This window comes from Xenopus laevis, chromosome 1S, assembly GCF_017654675.1.
Source record: "Xenopus laevis strain J_2021 chromosome 1S, Xenopus_laevis_v10.1, whole genome shotgun sequence".
In the NCBI taxonomy this organism is placed as follows: Eukaryota; Metazoa; Chordata; class Amphibia; order Anura; family Pipidae; genus Xenopus; species Xenopus laevis.
This window is the reverse complement of record NC_054372.1, coordinates 200,997,755-201,015,970: the sequence shown is the minus strand read 5'-3', so window position 1 is coordinate 201,015,970 and position 18,216 is coordinate 200,997,755. Positions and strand designations below refer to the sequence as shown.

At 42.1% G+C, this 18,216-nt stretch overlaps 1 protein-coding gene across 4 annotated transcripts in view; it reads right to left on the bottom strand.

The window, feature by feature from the left end:
* LOC108704998 (receptor-type tyrosine-protein phosphatase alpha) overlaps positions 1-8,441 on the bottom strand; it is a 79,799-nt gene extending 71,358 nt beyond the window's left edge. For 3 of the 4 annotated variants that reach the window (XM_041580719.1, XM_041580720.1, XM_041580721.1), the window contains exon 1: positions 8,227-8,441. In XM_041580719.1, coding sequence (XP_041436653.1) covers positions 8,227-8,317 — 91 coding nt within the window. In that variant the 5' untranslated portion in view covers positions 8,318-8,441. The remainder of the gene's footprint in view (positions 1-8,226) is intronic. The other variant, XM_041580722.1, reaches the window with a different exon arrangement.
* Between the last annotated feature and the right edge of the window lie 9,775 nt (positions 8,442-18,216).

Below are 18,216 nucleotides of genomic sequence, written 5' to 3'. Positions count from 1 at the left end.
AGGCTTGTTAAGGGATCACATTCAGAATTGTATCCTAATGAATGTCATTATGAGCAACAATCAGCATGGCTTTATGAAGGATAGGTCATGTCAGATGAATTTGATTTGCTTTTTATGATGAGGTAAGTAAGGTTCTGGACAGTGGGGGGGGGGGCAGTAGATCTATTTGGATTTTGCCAAAGCGTTTGATACTGTGCCCCACAAACGACTGCTTTCTAAACTAAGGTCTGTTGGGCTTAATGAAGTCGTTTGCACATGGATAGGAAACTGGCTACAGGATCGGGTACAGAGGGGGGTTGTTAATGGGACATTCTCTACTTGGAGTAAGGTTCTTAGTGGGGTCCCCCAGGGCTCAGTATTGGGGCCACTTTTATTTAACTTGTTCATTAATGACTTAGGGGAGGGGATTGTAAGTAATGTATCAGTGTTTGCAGATGACACAAAATTATCAGCCCAATTAATTCCATCCAGGATGTGGCACTTGCAACAGGATCTTGACTAACTGGCAATCTGGGCAGCTAAGTGGCAAATGAGATTCAATGTTGATAAATGTAAAGTCCTGCACCTGGGATGTAACAATATCCACTTATACCCTTAATGGGACTGCACTAGGCAAATCCATAATGGAGACGGAGCTTGGAGTCCTTGTAGATAATAAACTTGTCTGTAGCAAGTAATGCCAGTCAGCAGCATCAAGGGCAAATAAGGTCTTGACTTGTATTAAATGGGGCAGAGAGTCACGGGAGGAGGGGGTCCCACTGTATAGAGCACTGGTAAGGCCCCATCTAGAATATGCCCTACAGTTTTGTCTCCATCACTCAAACAGGACATTATTGTATTAGAGAGGGGACAGAGAAGGGCAACTAAGCTGGTAAAGGTAAAATCTTAGCTATGAGGAAAGACTGGCCAAATTGGGGATGTTCACTCTGGAGAAGAGGCGCTTAAGGGGTGATATGATAACTATGTATAAATATATAAGGGGATCATATAATAATCTCTCTAATGATTTATTTACCAGTAGGTCTTTCCAGCTGACACAAGGTCACCCATTCCAATTAGAAGAAAAGAGGTTCCAGCTAAATATTGGGAAGGGGTTTGTTACAGTGAGAGCTGTGAAGATGTGGAATTGTCTCCCTGAATCAGTTGTACAGGCTGATACAATAGATAGGTACAAGGAAGGGTCGGATGCTTTATTCACCAGTAGCTCCTCCCAGCAGACAGGAGGGAGCCAATGAGATTAGAGGAGGGAAAGGGGTGTTACAGGGAGAGCTAGGAAGTGAATCAGGGGTACAGGCTGATACATTAGATAGGTACAAGGAAGGGTCGGATGCTTTATTCACCAGTAGCTCCTCCCAGCAGACAGGAGGGAGCCAATGAGATTAGAGGAGGGAAAGGGGTGTTACAGGGAGAGCTGGGAAGTGAATCAGTGGTACAGGCTGATACATTAGATAGGTACAAGGAAGGGTCGGATGCTTTATTCACCAGTACGCCTCCCAGCAGACAGGAGGGAGCCAATGAGATTAGAGGAGGGAAAGGGGTGTTACAGGGAGAGCTGGGAAGTGAATCAGGGGTACAGGCTGATACATTAGATAGGTACAAGGAAGGGTCGGATGCTTTATTCACCAGTAGCTCCTCCCAGCAGACAGGAGGGAGCCAATGAGATTAGAGGAGGGAAAGGGGTGTTACAGGGAGAGCTGGGAAGTGAATCAGGGGTACAGGCTGATACATTAGATAGGTACAAGGAAGGGTCGGATGCTTTATTCACCAGTAGCTCCTCCCAGCAGACAGGAGGGAGCCAATGAGATTAGAGGAGGGAAAGGGGTGTTACAGGGAGAGCTGGGAAGTGAATCAGTGGTACAGGCTGATACATTAGATAGGTACAAGGAAGGGTCGGATGCTTTATTCACCAGTAGTTCCTCCCAGCAGACAGGAGGGAGCCAATGAGATTAGAGGAGGGAAAGGGGTGTTACAGGGAGAGCTGGGAAGTGAATCAGTGCTACAGGCTGATACATTAGATAGGTACAAGGAAGGGTCGGATGCTTTATTCACCAGTACGCCTCCCAGCAGACAGGAGGGAGCCAATGAGATTAGAGGAGGGAAAGGGGTGTTACAGGGAGAGCTGGGAAGTGAATCAGGGGTACAGGCTGATACATTAGATAGGTACAAGGAAGGGTCGGATGCTTTATTCACCAGTAGCTCCTCCCAGCAGACAGGAGGGAGCCAATGAGATTAGAGGAGGGAAAGGGGTGTTTCAGGGAGAGCTGGGAAGTGAATCAGGGGTACAGGCTGATACATTAGATAGGTACAAGGAAGGGTCGGATGCTTTATTCACCAGTAGCTCCTCCCAGCAGACAGGAGGGAGCCAATGAGATTAGAGGAGGGAAAGGGGTGTTACAGGGAGAGCTGGGAAGTGAATCAGGGGTACAGGCTGATACATTAGATAGGTACAAGGAAGGGTCGGATGCTTTATTCACCAGTAGCTCCTCCCAGCAGACAGGAGGGAGCCAATGAGATTAGAGGAGGGAAAGGGGTGTTACAGGGAGAGCTGGGAAGTGAATCAGGGGTACAGGCTGATACATTAGATAGGTATAAGAAGGGGTTGGATGGTGTTTAGCAAGTGAGGGAATACAGGGATATGGGAGAGAGCTCATAGTCCAAGTTGATCCAGGGACTGGTCCGACTGCCATTTTGGAGTCAGGAAGGAATTTTTCCCCCTCTGAGGCAAATTGGAGAGACTTCAGATGGGTTTTTTTTTGCCTTCCTCTGGATCAACTGGCAGATAGGTAGTTAATAAAAAAAAAAAAGGTTGAACTCGATGGACATGTGTCTTTTTTCAACCTTACTTACTATGTTACTATGTTACTATGTGCTGTGGGTTACAGTTTGTTACACTGTTATATAAGTGCCAGTTCAGCTGTTATCCAGGTGCTCCCAGAGGGATTCTTTGAGTTTTGTTATAAAAACACTGAAGGAGGATTCTCTCCTGAGAGATTCAGGAATGACATTCCAAATATAAGGAGTCACAAGAGAGAAGGGTTTGATACGGGAAACAGCAGTAGTAGTGGGGGGTACAAGCAAGCGGTTGCTCTGAGAGGAGCGGAGGTTTCGGGCAGGAACATATAGAGAGACAAGAGATGAGATGTAGTGAGGTGCAGAGGAATGAAGGGAAGGTTATGAGGAGGAGGAGGAGTTTATAAGTTATTCTTTGTTTTATAGGAAGCCATGATAAGGACTTCAGCAGTGGGGGAGGGGCCTGTACCTTTTGGATGAGAGGAGGAGAATTCTGGCAGCAGTGTTTAATACAGACTGTAGAGGGGAGAGATGGCAGTTAGGGAGGCCAGTTAGTAGAAGGTTACAGTAATCTAGTCAGGATAGGATGAGAGCATGCATGAGAGTTTTGGATGTATCAGGTGAAAGGAAGGGACGGATTTTGCCAATATTGTGTAAGAAAAAGTGACAGGTTTTGACAGTGGAGTTAATATGATCAGAGAAGGAGAGAGAGGAGTCAAAGATTCCCCCCAGACAGTGAGCTGAGTTGTCAGGGTTAATGAGCCATCAATAGAGATAGTAAATAGGGGAGTAGGACCAGGCTTAGGTGGAAAGGTGATAAGTTGAGTGTTCGGTTGAGTTTGAGGTGGCGCTGGTTCATCCAATTTGAGATAACCAGGAGGCAGTTAGAGATCTGAGCCTCTGTTTCAGCTGTTAATGAAGGGGTGGATAAATATATTTGGGTACATCAGCATACAGATGATAATTAAAGCCAAATGAATGGAGTAAGAGAACTAACAGAGTTTTGCTCAGCAGAAATGAATGTTAGTGAAAGTTTACTATGAAATGCTCGTGCTGATGAATTAACGTTTGATGAAATGACGCGAGAGTGTGGCGGAGCCTTTTGAGGTGAAATTCACCCTTTATTGAATTCCCCCAAAATGTTTTTAACAAATTTTTGCCACTTGTTCAACTGGCCAAACCAATTACAGTAACAGTCAGAACTAACAGGTTCCTGGTGAAACGGTGAATAAGGGGCAGTACTTGAGAAAAGCAATGGCATGAAATTCAACCTTAAATCTTACACATACTGTTGTTTATAAAGAGTAAAGAGTTACAGTTCAGCTTTCTCTACCCCTCAATACTTTCATAAGGTGGGAGAGAGGGAAGCAAATAAAACTGTGAGATATTGCCCATATGTACCTGTGATACACAATGATGTAAATACCTGGAGTCACTGGAGGAGAATTGTCCCCGTCTGCTCCTCCTCGTGAGCCCCCCCCCCCCGCTGCTCTGGCTCTTCTCCCCCCCTTGTGTCCATCTCATGTTGGGCTCTAGATGCTGATCTCAAATCTCTCTCTCATAAGCAAAACATAACATTTTGGGCAGGTTTTCATTTAATAATTCAGTAGTTGGGTGGGTTTTTAATAAAACAATAAACCTTATTTTCATAGTGGCCACTGGCCCAATTGGGTTCTTATTAGGGATTTTGTTTGAGATTCGGCCAGGGTTCTGCCTTTTTCAGCAAAATTCAAATTTTGCCCAAATTCTTGCGTCTGGCTGAACTGAATTCTAATTTACATATGCAAATTAGGGGCAGGGAGGGAAATCACTTAACTTTTGTCACAAAATAAGGAAGTAAAAAATGTTCTTATATCAGCATTTAAAGGTGCCGAAGGAATCCATTTAAGATTGGAATGTAGTGTGCAAAGTGCAGAAAATATAGCACAATCCCAAACCTCTCAACTGTGCTATTTTTCATGGGACAGTCCCGATTTTGATAGCTCAACCCACAGTTTGGATTGTTACTGAAATGTCCCAACATTCTCTTTGATCTCCTGCACTGAACAGCCAGAAAAAGATACAACGTTTCTAACTTAATTGGCTTTAACAGAGAGCCCAGAATATGTGGCAGCTGCACTTAGATACATTTGTAACAATGTAAGATAAGCAAAGAAACAATTGTAACAACGTAAGATAAGCAAAGAAACAATTGTAACAACGTAAGATAAGCAAAGAAACAATTGTAACAACGTAAGATAAGCAAAGAAACAATTGTAACAACGTAAGATAAGCAAAGAAACAATTGTAACAATGTAAGATAAGAAAAGAAACAATTGTAACAATGTAAGATAAGCAAAGAAACAATTGTAACAACGTAAGATAAGCAAAGAAACAATTGTAACAACGTAAGATAAGCAAAGAAACAATTGTAACAACGTAAGATAAGCAAAGAAACAATTGTAACAATGTAAGATAAGCAAAGAAACAATTGTAACAATGTAAGATAAGCAAAGAAACAATTGTAACAATTTAAGATAAGCAGGTCTCTTGGGTAAACTGTGATTTGCAACTTAAATGGCAATTCACCTTCATTAGCAAAACTGTAATAACACATTAAAACCACAGAAATGTGTTCAAACTTTCATAACCTGCCAAATTTTGTAAAATGGACATGGTAATTATGGGGTGTGGCCACAAAAATGGGTGTGGTCAAAAACAATTGCTCTGTTTGAAAAAATCTTTTGGTCCAAAATGTTGGGAGGTGTGAAATGATTCCTGAAATACATTTGCACCTTGTCATAGAAACTGTGCATAAAGGTTATTATTTGCCACTACAAGTCTGTACCCCAGTGTCTTTGTCTAGTTAATGGGCAATTAAATGTGGGCAATGCTCAACTAGAACTCACCACTTAACTTGGAGGAAAGCTCTCAAGTCTCTCTGCTTTGGGGACTTCAATGTTGGGGCTGAGCAGCCTAAAACAAAGGAGCCCCCTGTAAATAGACTTAAATAATTACATGAGAAGGGTGTGAGTAGCTGCCGCTGGAGCTGCCATACAGATGCTACACTTCCTGTTGAGCTGTAATGAGAATACCTTGTTCCTCCTTTGTTTCCTCTGTCATCTACAGAGACAATAAATAGAAAGTTCTTTCCCAATCACTGACCACAAAGCAAGAGAGTCAAGTGCTCACTTTATAATCTGACTGCGAAAATTCTACTGAGTTTGTTCCTCAGTCCCGGTGCAGCGCTACGTTATATGTTAGTGCTATCATTATAATCTGTAGGGACTCCTGTACTGAGCCCTTATGTAACCATGTAGTGTATGTGGGGTGTATCCCCCAATCTCAGGTGGTTACCCTAATTCTGTCTGTATAAATGAGCAAATGTAACCCCTCCCCCCCAACAATCAAACTTGCCCATCTCCATGGATGGACTATGGGAATTCCTGACATGCAACTAAATGAGTCTGCGCAAAATAATAAAGTGTCAACTAAACACCTCAAACACCCTAAAAATCTGTCCCAATAATCATGTGATTTTGGTTGATGAGGTTCACCGATCTCAATAACCAGATGTTGCTGCAATTTTCAGCCTGGATAAAAAAGGAATATAAAGCTATAATAAGTAATTCTTATTGTATATAGTTCTCCCTGAAGTGAGAAACATAAATCATACCCCCCAATGTTTGAAAAATATAAATTGGGATGAAAAAATCCAGGAGTTTGTAGAGGAGCAACATTTTTGACACATCCCCTAATTACCTTGTCCATTTGGCAAGTAACTTTTGCTAATGAAGGTGAATTTGCCCTTTAGGTTGTGAGTCTCAGTTCCCCCAAGAGAACTGCTTACCTTAAATAGTTACAATTGTATCTTTGCTTACCTTAAATAGTTACAATTGTATCTTTGCTTATCTTAAATAGTTACAATTGTATCTTTGCTTATCTTAAATAGTTACAATTGTTTCTTTGCTTATCTTAAATTGTTACACATGTATCTCAGTGCAGATGCCGAGTGTTCTGGGCTCTCTGCCAAAAAGTTTCTTGTTTTAATTAAGTTGCAGAAACGTTGTCTCTTTTTCTGGCGTCAGTGCAGGAGATCAAAGAGAAAGTCGGGGCATTTCGGTAACAAACCCGGGACTGTGGGCTGAGCTGTTAAAATCAGGACTGTCCCACAGAAAACGGCCCAGTTGGGAGGTATGTAAAGTACAATGAGACTGTTGTCTGTATTGGGACATTCCCTTCCCATCACCCAAGAACCCGCATCACCCAACAGAACTGTCTGTATCTCAGGAACACTGATGTTGCTTCTCATTGTCACACTGTGATGTGTCTGTTGTTTGATGTGTCTCTCATCTCATTAAGTATCTCTAGACTTGGGGACTGGACCCAGGGGAACCAGCTGGGAACATTATGGGAGCAGATCCCAAGGTTCTCTGAATGATGTGACCAATAAACAGGACAAAACGATTCTGGAACTCCAAGTACATTGATCCTGAAGGTTTATTGGTCAGAACTAATCACAGGCAACAAATATAAATAATATAGACTATACGAAAATACAGAACCATCACATCATGTTTCATTTTTCATAAGTGTGCAGGAGGGGTATCTAGAGGAGGGGTATCTAGAGGAGGGGTATCTAGATGAGGGGTATCTTGAAGGGGAGTATCTAGAGGAGGGGTATCTTGAGGAGGGGTATCTAGATGAGGGGTATCTTGAAGAGGAGTATCTAGAGGAGGGGTATCTAGATGAGGGTTATCTAGATGAGGGTTATCTAGAGGAGGGGTATCTAGATGAGGGGTATCTTAAAGAGGAGTATCTACAGGAGGGGTATCTACAGGAGGGGTATCTAGAGGAGGGGTATCTAGAGGAGGTTTATCTAGAGGAGGGGTATCTAGATGAGGGGTATCTTAAAGAGGAGTATCTACAGGAGGGGTATCTACAGGAGGGGTATCTAGAGGAGGGGTATCTAGAGGAGGGTTATCTAGAGGAGGTTTATCTACAGGAGGGGTATCTACAGGAGGGGTATCTACAGGAGGGGTATCTACAGGAGGGGTATCTACAGGAGGTTTATCTAGAAGAGGGGTATCTACAGGAGGGGTATCTACAGGAGGGGTATCTACAGGAGGGGTATCTAGAGGAGGGGTATGTAATGGAGTCATTGTAGGTAATATTGTGTTCAGCTCAACCTCTAAAGATCACTTACACTTCCCCTTTCAGGCACCGCTGCCACAAACCATGTAGTGAAGCAAATAAGCAAATTAAAACCAAACAGGAAATGAACCAAACTGATAGAATTGTGATAATATAAAATATCACCCACAGAATTCAAATCATTTTTCTGTGTTAATAACAAACAATTTAGGTCTATTTATTTCCAGCAATAATATAAATATATAAATATATAATATAAATCAGCTAAAATATAAAATGATTGAGACAGAACTGAGATCTTACCGTCTACTTCGCTATTACTTTGCCCTTTCGCTCCTTTCCCAAGCACTGCGAGAGTGAGTAGGAGCAAACAGCACAGACGAGATGGAGACATGGGTGATACTGGTGGGTGCCCCACTGATGCCTCCTGTGCCCTCCTTGTTGCCCTGTGTCTGTGTGTCTGTGTCTGTGTGTCCCCAGCTCAGCGGCTCTGATATAAAACTAACAGTCAGGTCTGTGGTTTAGAGACTGAGTTGCTCAAGGTTTCGTCTTTGTGAGGAAATAGTCACTTTATTCTTATTCTCTTCCATTCTCTGCCCCCCCCCAATCTGTATCACTGAGTTTCTATTCTTGTTATTGGTGTTTGTGATGATTCTCTCTGTGTCACCCATATCTCACTTGCACCCCACAATCATTATCTATTGTCCTGTAATTCCTCAGTATCTCTCTTAAAGGGCATGTAAAGGCAAAAAAATAAAATCCCACTTTTACTTTCTTTAATGAAAAATAAACCTATCTCCAATATACTTTAATTAAAAAATATGTACAAGAAACCTGACTGTATGCAGTGAAATTCTCCCTTCATTTACTGCTGTGGATAGGAATTGTCAGACGGTCCCTAACTGCTCTGCAGGGAAACAATCATACTTATGTACAGCAGGGGGAGCCCCCGCCTTACTTCCCAGCCATGCAGAACTCAAGCAGCTTTGTTTATGACGATCCCTAAGCAGCCCAGACCACACTGAGCATGTGCACAGTCTTAGTCTTGCAAAGATGTATAACAAAGTTACAAGATGACAGCCCCCAGTGGCCAACTTTGAAAGCATAAATTATTTGTTTGATTAGGCTTGTGGTGCAGTAAGTTCATGTTTATGTTTAGTATACAAAATACAGCATTTCTAGCCTTATTCTATTTTACACTTTACATGCCCTTTAAGCCCTTCATTAGGCTGGGCAGAATGTATCCCCTTAGCTCATAACAAGGTTACAGATATATAGAAACATTGGGGTAACAGTCACCCTGCTATAGTTCCAGGGGTACCCAGGGTACAAATAATCACTCACCCCAAATCTCCCCCTAACTGGCCTTCAGACTGGGCCCCCTTAGCTCATAACAAGGTTACAGATATATAGAAACATTGGGGTGTCACCCTGCTATAGTTCCAGGGGTACCCAGGGTACAAATAAGCACTCACCCCAAATCTCCCCCTAACTGACCTTCAGACTGGGCCCCCTTAGCTCATAACAAGGTTACAGATATATAGAAACATTGGGGTCTCACCCTGCTATAGTTCCAGGGGTACCCAGGGCACAAATAAGCACTCACCCCAAATCTCCCCCTAACTGGCCTTCAGACTGGGCCCCCTTAGCTCATAACAAGGTTACAGATATATAGAAACATTGGGGTGTCACCCTGCTATAGTTCCAGGGGTACCCAGGGCGCAAATAAGCACTCACCCCAAATCTCGCGAAACGGCGAAAAATTCGCGAAACAGCGCCGGCGTCTCGTTTTTCCCCTTTTTTGACGCCGGCGTCCGTTTTTCGAAAAAAAAAATTTTGACGCCGGTGAATTTTTTCGGCAAATTTTCGCGGGCGTTTCGCGAATTTATTCGCCTGCCGCGAATCGCGCAAATTCGCCGCGAATTCGTGCCTGGCGAATAAATTCGCCCATCACTATTTCCCACCAGTCTGACCAGCAAGTAGTCAAGGAAGTTGTCAGGAGAAAGAAAGAGGCTGATGTTCTTCTGCTTAGGAAAGATGTGAGAAAGGTTTCTAATTATTTTATTAAGCAGAAGATGAGGTATCATCAACAAACCTATTGGTATCACATCTTGCAAATGCAGATAAGTCATAATAACAGTTTTGAACATGGGGTGCAGGTGTGTAGGTAGGGCACCCATGTTTAGAATGACAGTAGATGATGTAATTCATATGATGCTAAATATCTTCATGAGTTAAATCTGTCTGATTGTGTAAAAATCCGCTACAGCCCAATTCTGGAGAGGAGTGTAAAGCAGGGGTGATTGCATTGTCAGTGGACATATTGGTTCTTTATGCAAATGTAAGTGGAGTTAAATTGGACAAAATAATGAGGTTAATGAAATTTAAGACACATTCCTCAAAGCACTTCATTGCCTCTGACACAATTTAGATTTATTGATTTTTGGGGACCAGAATGATTGTGGAGGAAGAGTGAGGGACAAAAATATCATTTAGCGAGTTGTTAGAGATGTTGGTAAAAGTCCACTAATTGTTCCACACAAGATTTCAGAAGATACCATATGGCTCCATGAGTATTTGTGGGTTCATCACTTTGAGGGCCTCTTCACCTGAGACCCAATCCTTTTGATTTCACTCTGATGACACAGTCTTTGTCTGTTGAGATCATCTGGGGGAGTGAAGAACATATTCATGAAGTGTCCTCTTGTAACCTCTTGAATGTTCTACCAGAGCTTCCAGGAGTCGCAGGGAACTGCATAACAAACCTGCTCATATTGTTCTTTTAAGCTCTTCTAATTGACCTGCATATCTGGAGATCTTGTACCTCACTGGGTCACAAGATGAGAAAGTATAAATGTAATCATATGATCAAGGCAGTTCAGAGTCTCTGCTTTGCTTTACACCCAGGAATCGACCCATCCAGCACTTCCACTATGGGGCATTTATCATCAAAAGCACACAGCTCTTCTGCTGATCTCTGCCCACACTTTCCATTAAAAGGAACAATAACCCTGCTTCTGGCAATCTCAGACGTGCCTGGGTGAGATGTACCTCTGGCAACATTCAGTGACATTTCCTCTGAGGCACTTTTTGGAACGCCAGCCATAGTGCCCTCTTCTTCTCATCTATCCCATCCGGAATCTGCCAAACCTCAAGGACCAGGCGTATTATTTGTCACACAATTACTTGGCACAGCCTATGCACTAATAACCACATCTTCCAACAGAACCAGAGTGCGAGTAGAGATGTCCATCTTTCCTCACTTCCTCAAAGTGACATAGTTCAATGCCCATTTCAGGCTCCCATTGGCAATCTACTTAACATTAATGGAGCGACCCATTGGTCATTTGCCCGAATAGGTTTATTGCCAGTCCGGGCTTGCTTTCAAGCAGACAACAATTTTTTCCTACTCAGCCCTCTAAAATAATTCACTTATCACCAAAATCTAAAGACACATATATCCTCAGGTCTTACCTTCACACACCACTCCTTTGGGTGCCAAATGTAACCTTATTTTTCCACCCAGGACTAGCTCCTACTTACAGTAAAATGTCATAGAGCACCGCTTACATTAGACCATCACTCTCAACTGGGCCCTCACATTTATGTGTGGAGGAAGGGAGAAGATTCTAATGATGCTGGGGGACCCTCATTCTAATGACAAAATTCACATAGCAGCCTCCAATAATAGACTCAAAGCATCAGGAAGAGCCATCATTTGGATTCTGAGTGCCAGAAGTGATCCAGTCCCAGCTCTGTTGTGTCTGATTTTTTTTTTTGAGTTTTTTTTTGAGGCAACTTTTTTCCATCCATGCGACTTTTTCGGCTCACAATACATCGGACCCTATGGTTGCTTTTTAGTGAACAAATGTTTCCATCATGATCAAGGGGAAAATTATATGAAAATGCTGCAGTAAAAAGGACAGTGGTCAAAAGAAGAATCTCAATTCCATGATTGGGTTCAGCCGCAGCACAAAAGCCTCAAAGATGACCATAGAATTCAATTTTGACTTCCATGACCCAGTGGCAACCAGAACTGTGGGCTTTAAGCTTCCCAGAGAAGGAATAAATAAGTCCCATGAACCATCTCCCCTCTTCTCCTTACATATTCATGAAGAATATGGATTAAAGAAATCCATAAACCCATAAACTGCCTGTTATTGACTGGTCTATTCAGCGCCGGATTTCAATGTGCGGCGCCCCTAGGCCGCGCGGTCCGACCAGGCGGCCGCGCGGTCCTAGCGCCCACCTCACCTCCCCTTCTCAGCACGCCGGCGAAAAAACGCCGGCGTGCTGAGAAGGGGAGGTGAGGTGGGCAGCTGCTGTAATTGAATGGGGACGCACGCGTCCCCATAGTGCGGCTGGGCGGCATGCCGCCCCTATTTTTTTGCCGCCCTAGTCCCGGGCCTATGCGGCCTTGCCGCAAATCCGGGCCTGGGTCTATTACACACCAACAGCACATTCATCTGCAGAAACAGGGCAGGGATTATACTGGAGACTCCTTACTATACTGGAGCTCCTTATTCACCTGTATGATACACTATAAGGTTTGACTGTGAGGCTTCATTTCTTTGTTATAATGTGTTTTATTGCTTAACACTCACTGCAGTTTGATTTAGATTTCTGCCACCTACACCCTGGTAAAATCTCTTTTTAAGCTGCAGTTCCCCTTTAATTGGTGCTTCATAACCTTTCTGGACATGTGAGCTCACCATTCCTTGACTGCAGCACCAGAAACCCTTAGTGAATGGGCCCCACCTATTGTGCAGCTGGCAGAACTTCTGTATACTGAGAATAATGGGCCAGTCTGTATTTGCATTGCCCTTCTGGGAAGTTTGTAGGGGGGAACTGCCAGTGTCACTTCTGCAATTGCTGGAGATTTAGCTCCATCAGCCAAAACGTGAGGGGGGGGGGAATCAAACACATGAAAATGGAAATAATGACAGACTTGAATCATCTGAGGTCTTGCAAATTCCATCTCATTTTCTCATTAGATCTAGGGGTCATGAATTATTAATATATTATTATTATTAATATTATATGTGCCTGTGCTGATTGCACTACTCACTGCCAACCCCAAGTGCCAACCCTGACCCTCTGAATAGAGAAGTAGTGATGGGCGAATTTACGCCGTTTCGCCGGAAAATTCGTAAAACGGCGCCGGCGTCTCGTTTTTTCCGACGCCGCGAATTCGCTCCTGGCGAAAAAATTCGCCCATCACTATAGAGAAGTGATTGTATAAGCATTTTTATATGGCACAGAGAACAAGCCATTGCCCCATTGGCCAAGCAGCCGTAGCCAGTAGGTTTCCAGTGGTTTAGGGAATGACCCTTCAATAAACACCATTTCTTGGCAGGGTCTCTATCCCCCTGACTTTGCTTATAAATCTTCATAGGGAGCAATGGATGTAGGGTTGATAACTGCAGATGACAGGAACATAATCACGTGTCCATTATCAGACTGGGGCCCACCAGGCAGCCTGACCTTGAAGGAATACTTGGTCGGCCGTAATTTCCACATAGAAACAAATAGTTGTTTCCATGGTAACAGGACATTGATTTATATATATATATATATATATATATATATATATATATATATATATATATATATATATATATATATATATGTAGCACCTATTTGGCTGTACATAGACAAATACCCACTAGTATGATGGAGCATTGGCTACACTGTAACTTACACAACAGGGTCAGGGCCTTCGCCAAGTGGAAGCTATCCCTTTAAGATGTAGTATAACTACAACACACAGGCTACTGCATATAAAAATGGATTGATTGGATGCCAGGAGGTTCTTGATGCAAATAAAGTAGATGGTTTATTGAACAAATATGCAAATGCAAATGACCACAGGTTTACTCACGCAGGAGTTGATGCAGGTGTAGCATAACACAGAGGAGGGAGGATAGTAGTAGATGAAACAGCACAATGAAGACTGTCACTCCCATAAGGCATAGTAGTCAAGTGTAGATCAATTCCCAGAAGACAGATATACCTCTGTGGGGATCGGGATCAGTGGAGTAGTTAGGGAGACGAAGTCTAAAGCCTAAAACCCTATCCACTGAGTCCCTGCACTAAAGGCAAACAAGAAGCCTTTGGGAGGCTACTCCCTGCTACTATCCTTGATGGAGCACACAGCTGCTCATGCTATATAAAGCTGACTATCTCACTCTCCTAGAGAGACTATTAATGATCTGCCCTAATGATAACTAATCCTCGTTCACAGGGTTTCCTGGTCCCTGAATTAATCACCAAAGGTACAGGTCCCTTTGGGGTAAATGGCTTTACTGGGGCCTTGGTGATCCCAGGCTCAATGAGAAACACCAGCAGCACAGACACCAGGAGCCAAAGTGGAAGAGGCCACTCCCTACACAACACTATTTGGGATGGGTGAATTTTTTCGCCTTGTTTCGCATTGTTTCGCAGTGGAATTGACGCCCATAAAGTTGTATGGCGCAGCGCGACAAAAGTTAATTTGACGCCCATAGACTTTAATGGGCATCGGTGACATTCCGACCAGCGGTGAATTTATGGCCAAGTGAAACGGGTCAAATTCACCCATCCCTAAACACTATATAGCAGTGTGGCAGGAACTGGTATTACACCCTTTGACCAATACCGAATGTACTAAATGAACTGTAACAAGGCTTATGCCTAATAACAATAGATACAGTATAAGAGAAAAGGTAGGGATTTAACTCTATAGGGCATAGTAGATCCTATAGGCCCCTACATATAGAATGCAAAGTTTTGGCATGAAATAATACCCTCTCTCCCACAGCCGGACAACAGCCTGTCTATGGGGCCACAATTGCTTTTATTGCTTATTGATTTTGGATTCAGGTCCCCCCTGTTCCTTTTTATCCTGACTGTAATGCAAATGCCTTGTTGCTAGGGTCAGTGAGTATAGCAACCAGAAAGCAGCCTAAATTCACTGCGGAGAACAGGCTAAAATTCTAACCAAATAAGAAAAAAGGACCATCTGAAAAGTGTGTACAAAGCCAAGGCCACAATCAAACAAAGATGTGCTAAGCTTCCCCTTCCTCCTGCCGACACTTTGTGCTGAATAATCACAATTCACAGCTTTGTTCTCACTTTTCTTACAGTAAATGTGTCACTGACCATTTCCCATCTTCCTCTTTCACTCGGCATCAGATTTGGCCCAAGTGCAAGTGGTGCAAATTGTGTTTGTGCTTTTGTGTGTTTTTGTATAATATGAGTGTGACTGTGTGTGTCAGGGCAGGTGGAAGTGATGTGTAATGTGCAGCCCTGGGCAACAGCTTCTCCTGCCTCCTGAGTGTATCACAGTAACACAATAGTGTAAATCTACATATCCTTGTGTAGTCACTTCTCTTACCTATCCCTCATATTGCCCTCTGCTGGCCAGTCCTGTTTACTGCAGGGAATCTAGTGCCCATGTGCAACCGACATCCCTTACAATAATGGGCCTGACTGGTAAAAATAATACTTGATTCCAATGTTATTATTAGGGAAGAAAGATAAAAAATAGAGGAAGGCCGGTATTTCTTTCCAGAAAAGGCAGCAACCCTACTCGCAAGTGAATAATAGGCTTACAAGTGCATAATAAAAATATACAGTGGGTTGCAGTTGTACAAGAGCACAGCTCCTCCAATCACTGACAGCGTAACCGATGAGCTACAATCACAATGTTCAAAGTGCAACTACATTACATCTATTGGGCCAGGCCCCTACATCAATAGAAGTACTTTTGCTCATTGCATAATTGGAGACAGGACAGAGGCAGACCTCCCAACTGTGCTGAATTTCACAGGAAAGTCCTGATTTTGACAGCTCAGCCCGCAGTACTGGATTTGTTACTGAAATGTCCCAACTTTCTCTTTGATCTCCTGCACTGAACAGCCAGAATAAGATACAAAGTTTCTAACTTAATTGGCTTTTGGCAGAGAGCTCAGAATATGTGGAAACGTATAAGAAACAATTGTAACAATTTAAGATAAGCAGGTCTCTTGGGGAAATTCTGAGTTTCAGCTTAAAGGGCAATTCACCTTCATTGTCAAAACTGTAATAACACATAAAAACCAAGAAATATATGCAAACTTTCCTAACCTGCCAAATTTTGTAAAATGAACATGGTAATTGGGGGTGCGGTCAAAAATTTTCCATGGCGCTCCATATGGCAAATTTTTTTGTCCCTTTTTCTATTTCCAAAATATTGGGAGGTATGAGAGGTAGAGGTGTTCAGTGCAACTATACAGCAATGCAAGGAGTGACTTTGGACCTTTAATGAATGGCCCTCATTGGTGCAACATTTGTGTCTTATTTCCTGTGGCCGCAACAGGAATTGTGGTCTTCAAGGGATTCTGTCATGATTTTTATGGTGTCGTTTTTATTGCTAAGTGACACTGTTTACATTACAAATAATTCACTGACTAATTGACCAAAAAAAATTGTTGCATATCAAAAAAATGTTGTCGCCCATAGAGTTCAATGATTTTCAGCAAATTTCTCAAATGTTTGGTAAAGCGAAATGGGTCAGATTTGCCCATCATTATCCAGGACCAATTATGGAAGAGGGCAAGATATTACAAAGGAAAACTGCACATAAACTACTAGAGGTACTTTCCACAAAACTGTTACTTGCACATGAGGCAAGAAGGCAAGGCAAGTGCAAGCGACTTTTCCACCTTAAAGCAAAAAATATTTTCAAAAACAGGAATATATATACATTGGCTAATGTGCCACTGTGCATACAAACTAAATGCAATGGCAGGCAGTTACGGGTTTTTTTTTTTGGTATGGGAGAGTTTAGTTCTCCTTTAAACACCTTCAAAATTGAGTTTAATTAGGGATGGCCGAATTTATTTGCCATTTATTTGCAATTTCTGGGATTGGCCAACGGCTAAATTGCAGCAGAAATTAGTCATGGGAAAATTCAAAGTCAAAGTCAAGTCAAAATTGTCACAGTTCAAAAATTTTCAGACGCCCATTGACTTTAATGCATTTGGACAAAAGAGTCACACGTGTAAAAATTGTTGCGCATAAAAATTGTTGTGCGTCAAAATTATTTGCACGCCTATTGACTTTAATGCATTTGTACAAAAAAATTGCGCTTATAAAAACTGTCCCTTGTGTCAAAATTGCCATGAGTCAAAATAATTTTGACACCCTTTGACTTCAATACGCAAATTTCTCGGTGAAGCAAACGGGACAGATTTGCCCATCACTATTGAAAATAGACCCAGAAATACTGTTTAATCGGAATTGACTTTATATCCAAAGATCTTTCGAAAAGAATAGGTCATCTACAAAGACCATAGTTTTCATTTGAGTGTTGTTAATTTGAACTACAGCAAAAGTATCATTCAGAATTATTGATAAATTGAAGGAATGGCTAAACTAAAACAGAAGGTGGGATAGGGGACAACCTTGTCTATTCCCTTTAAAAATCCCAAAAAGCAAAGATGTTGCCACTATTTGTAGATGAAGAGTAAATTAATTCTACAAAATTATAAAAGGGAACTTGAAAACCAAATCTATTTAAACAATCAAATAAATGGACCGAGAATATATTGTCAAAATCTTTTTTAGTGTCAGTTTTGAAAATACAATATGGAAACTTTTCCTACTTGAATAAGCTTTCTAATATTTTTAAACCCAGACCTGCTCTTTATGAAGCCATTTTGTTCTAGTGAGACTTGAGAAGGCATAATTGATGGCAAGTCATGTGTTAAAAATTGTATATCTTGATTTAAAAGAGAAATATGCCCATAAGTAGACGGACTGTCCATGTTTTCTTTAGGGATTTAGTCTCAGATTGGACAAAGACTTGTAAAAGGAATATGGCAAGCCATCGGGCCACTTGCTTTACCATGTTTTTTTGTGTCCTTCACCTCTTTTGAAGTGATTTATTTATTAAGATCCTCCAACTGAGTAGAGGTAATTTGTGGGAAAGAAATATACTTGAAGTCCCGTTACTATCTATACAACTACTAAAAAATACGATAAACTAGATTAGTCAAGGAGACAATAATTAGCATCCAAAACAATAATCAAACACAATTTCAAAAGATATGGGGCCCGTGGATAATCTATGCTTCCCTGTCTGGTACAACCCGTGCCGTCTTCTCTAATTATGTAGAGAAATAACTAGACAAGGAGATAATTAATCACAAGAGAGGAAAGTGGGTACATTCTATTAGAGAAGCTGGAGACAAGAAGGAGGCACCGTATCCGTATCGTTTTAAATTGTATAACACCATTTGTTTACTGCACCCAATATGAATAGGAAATATT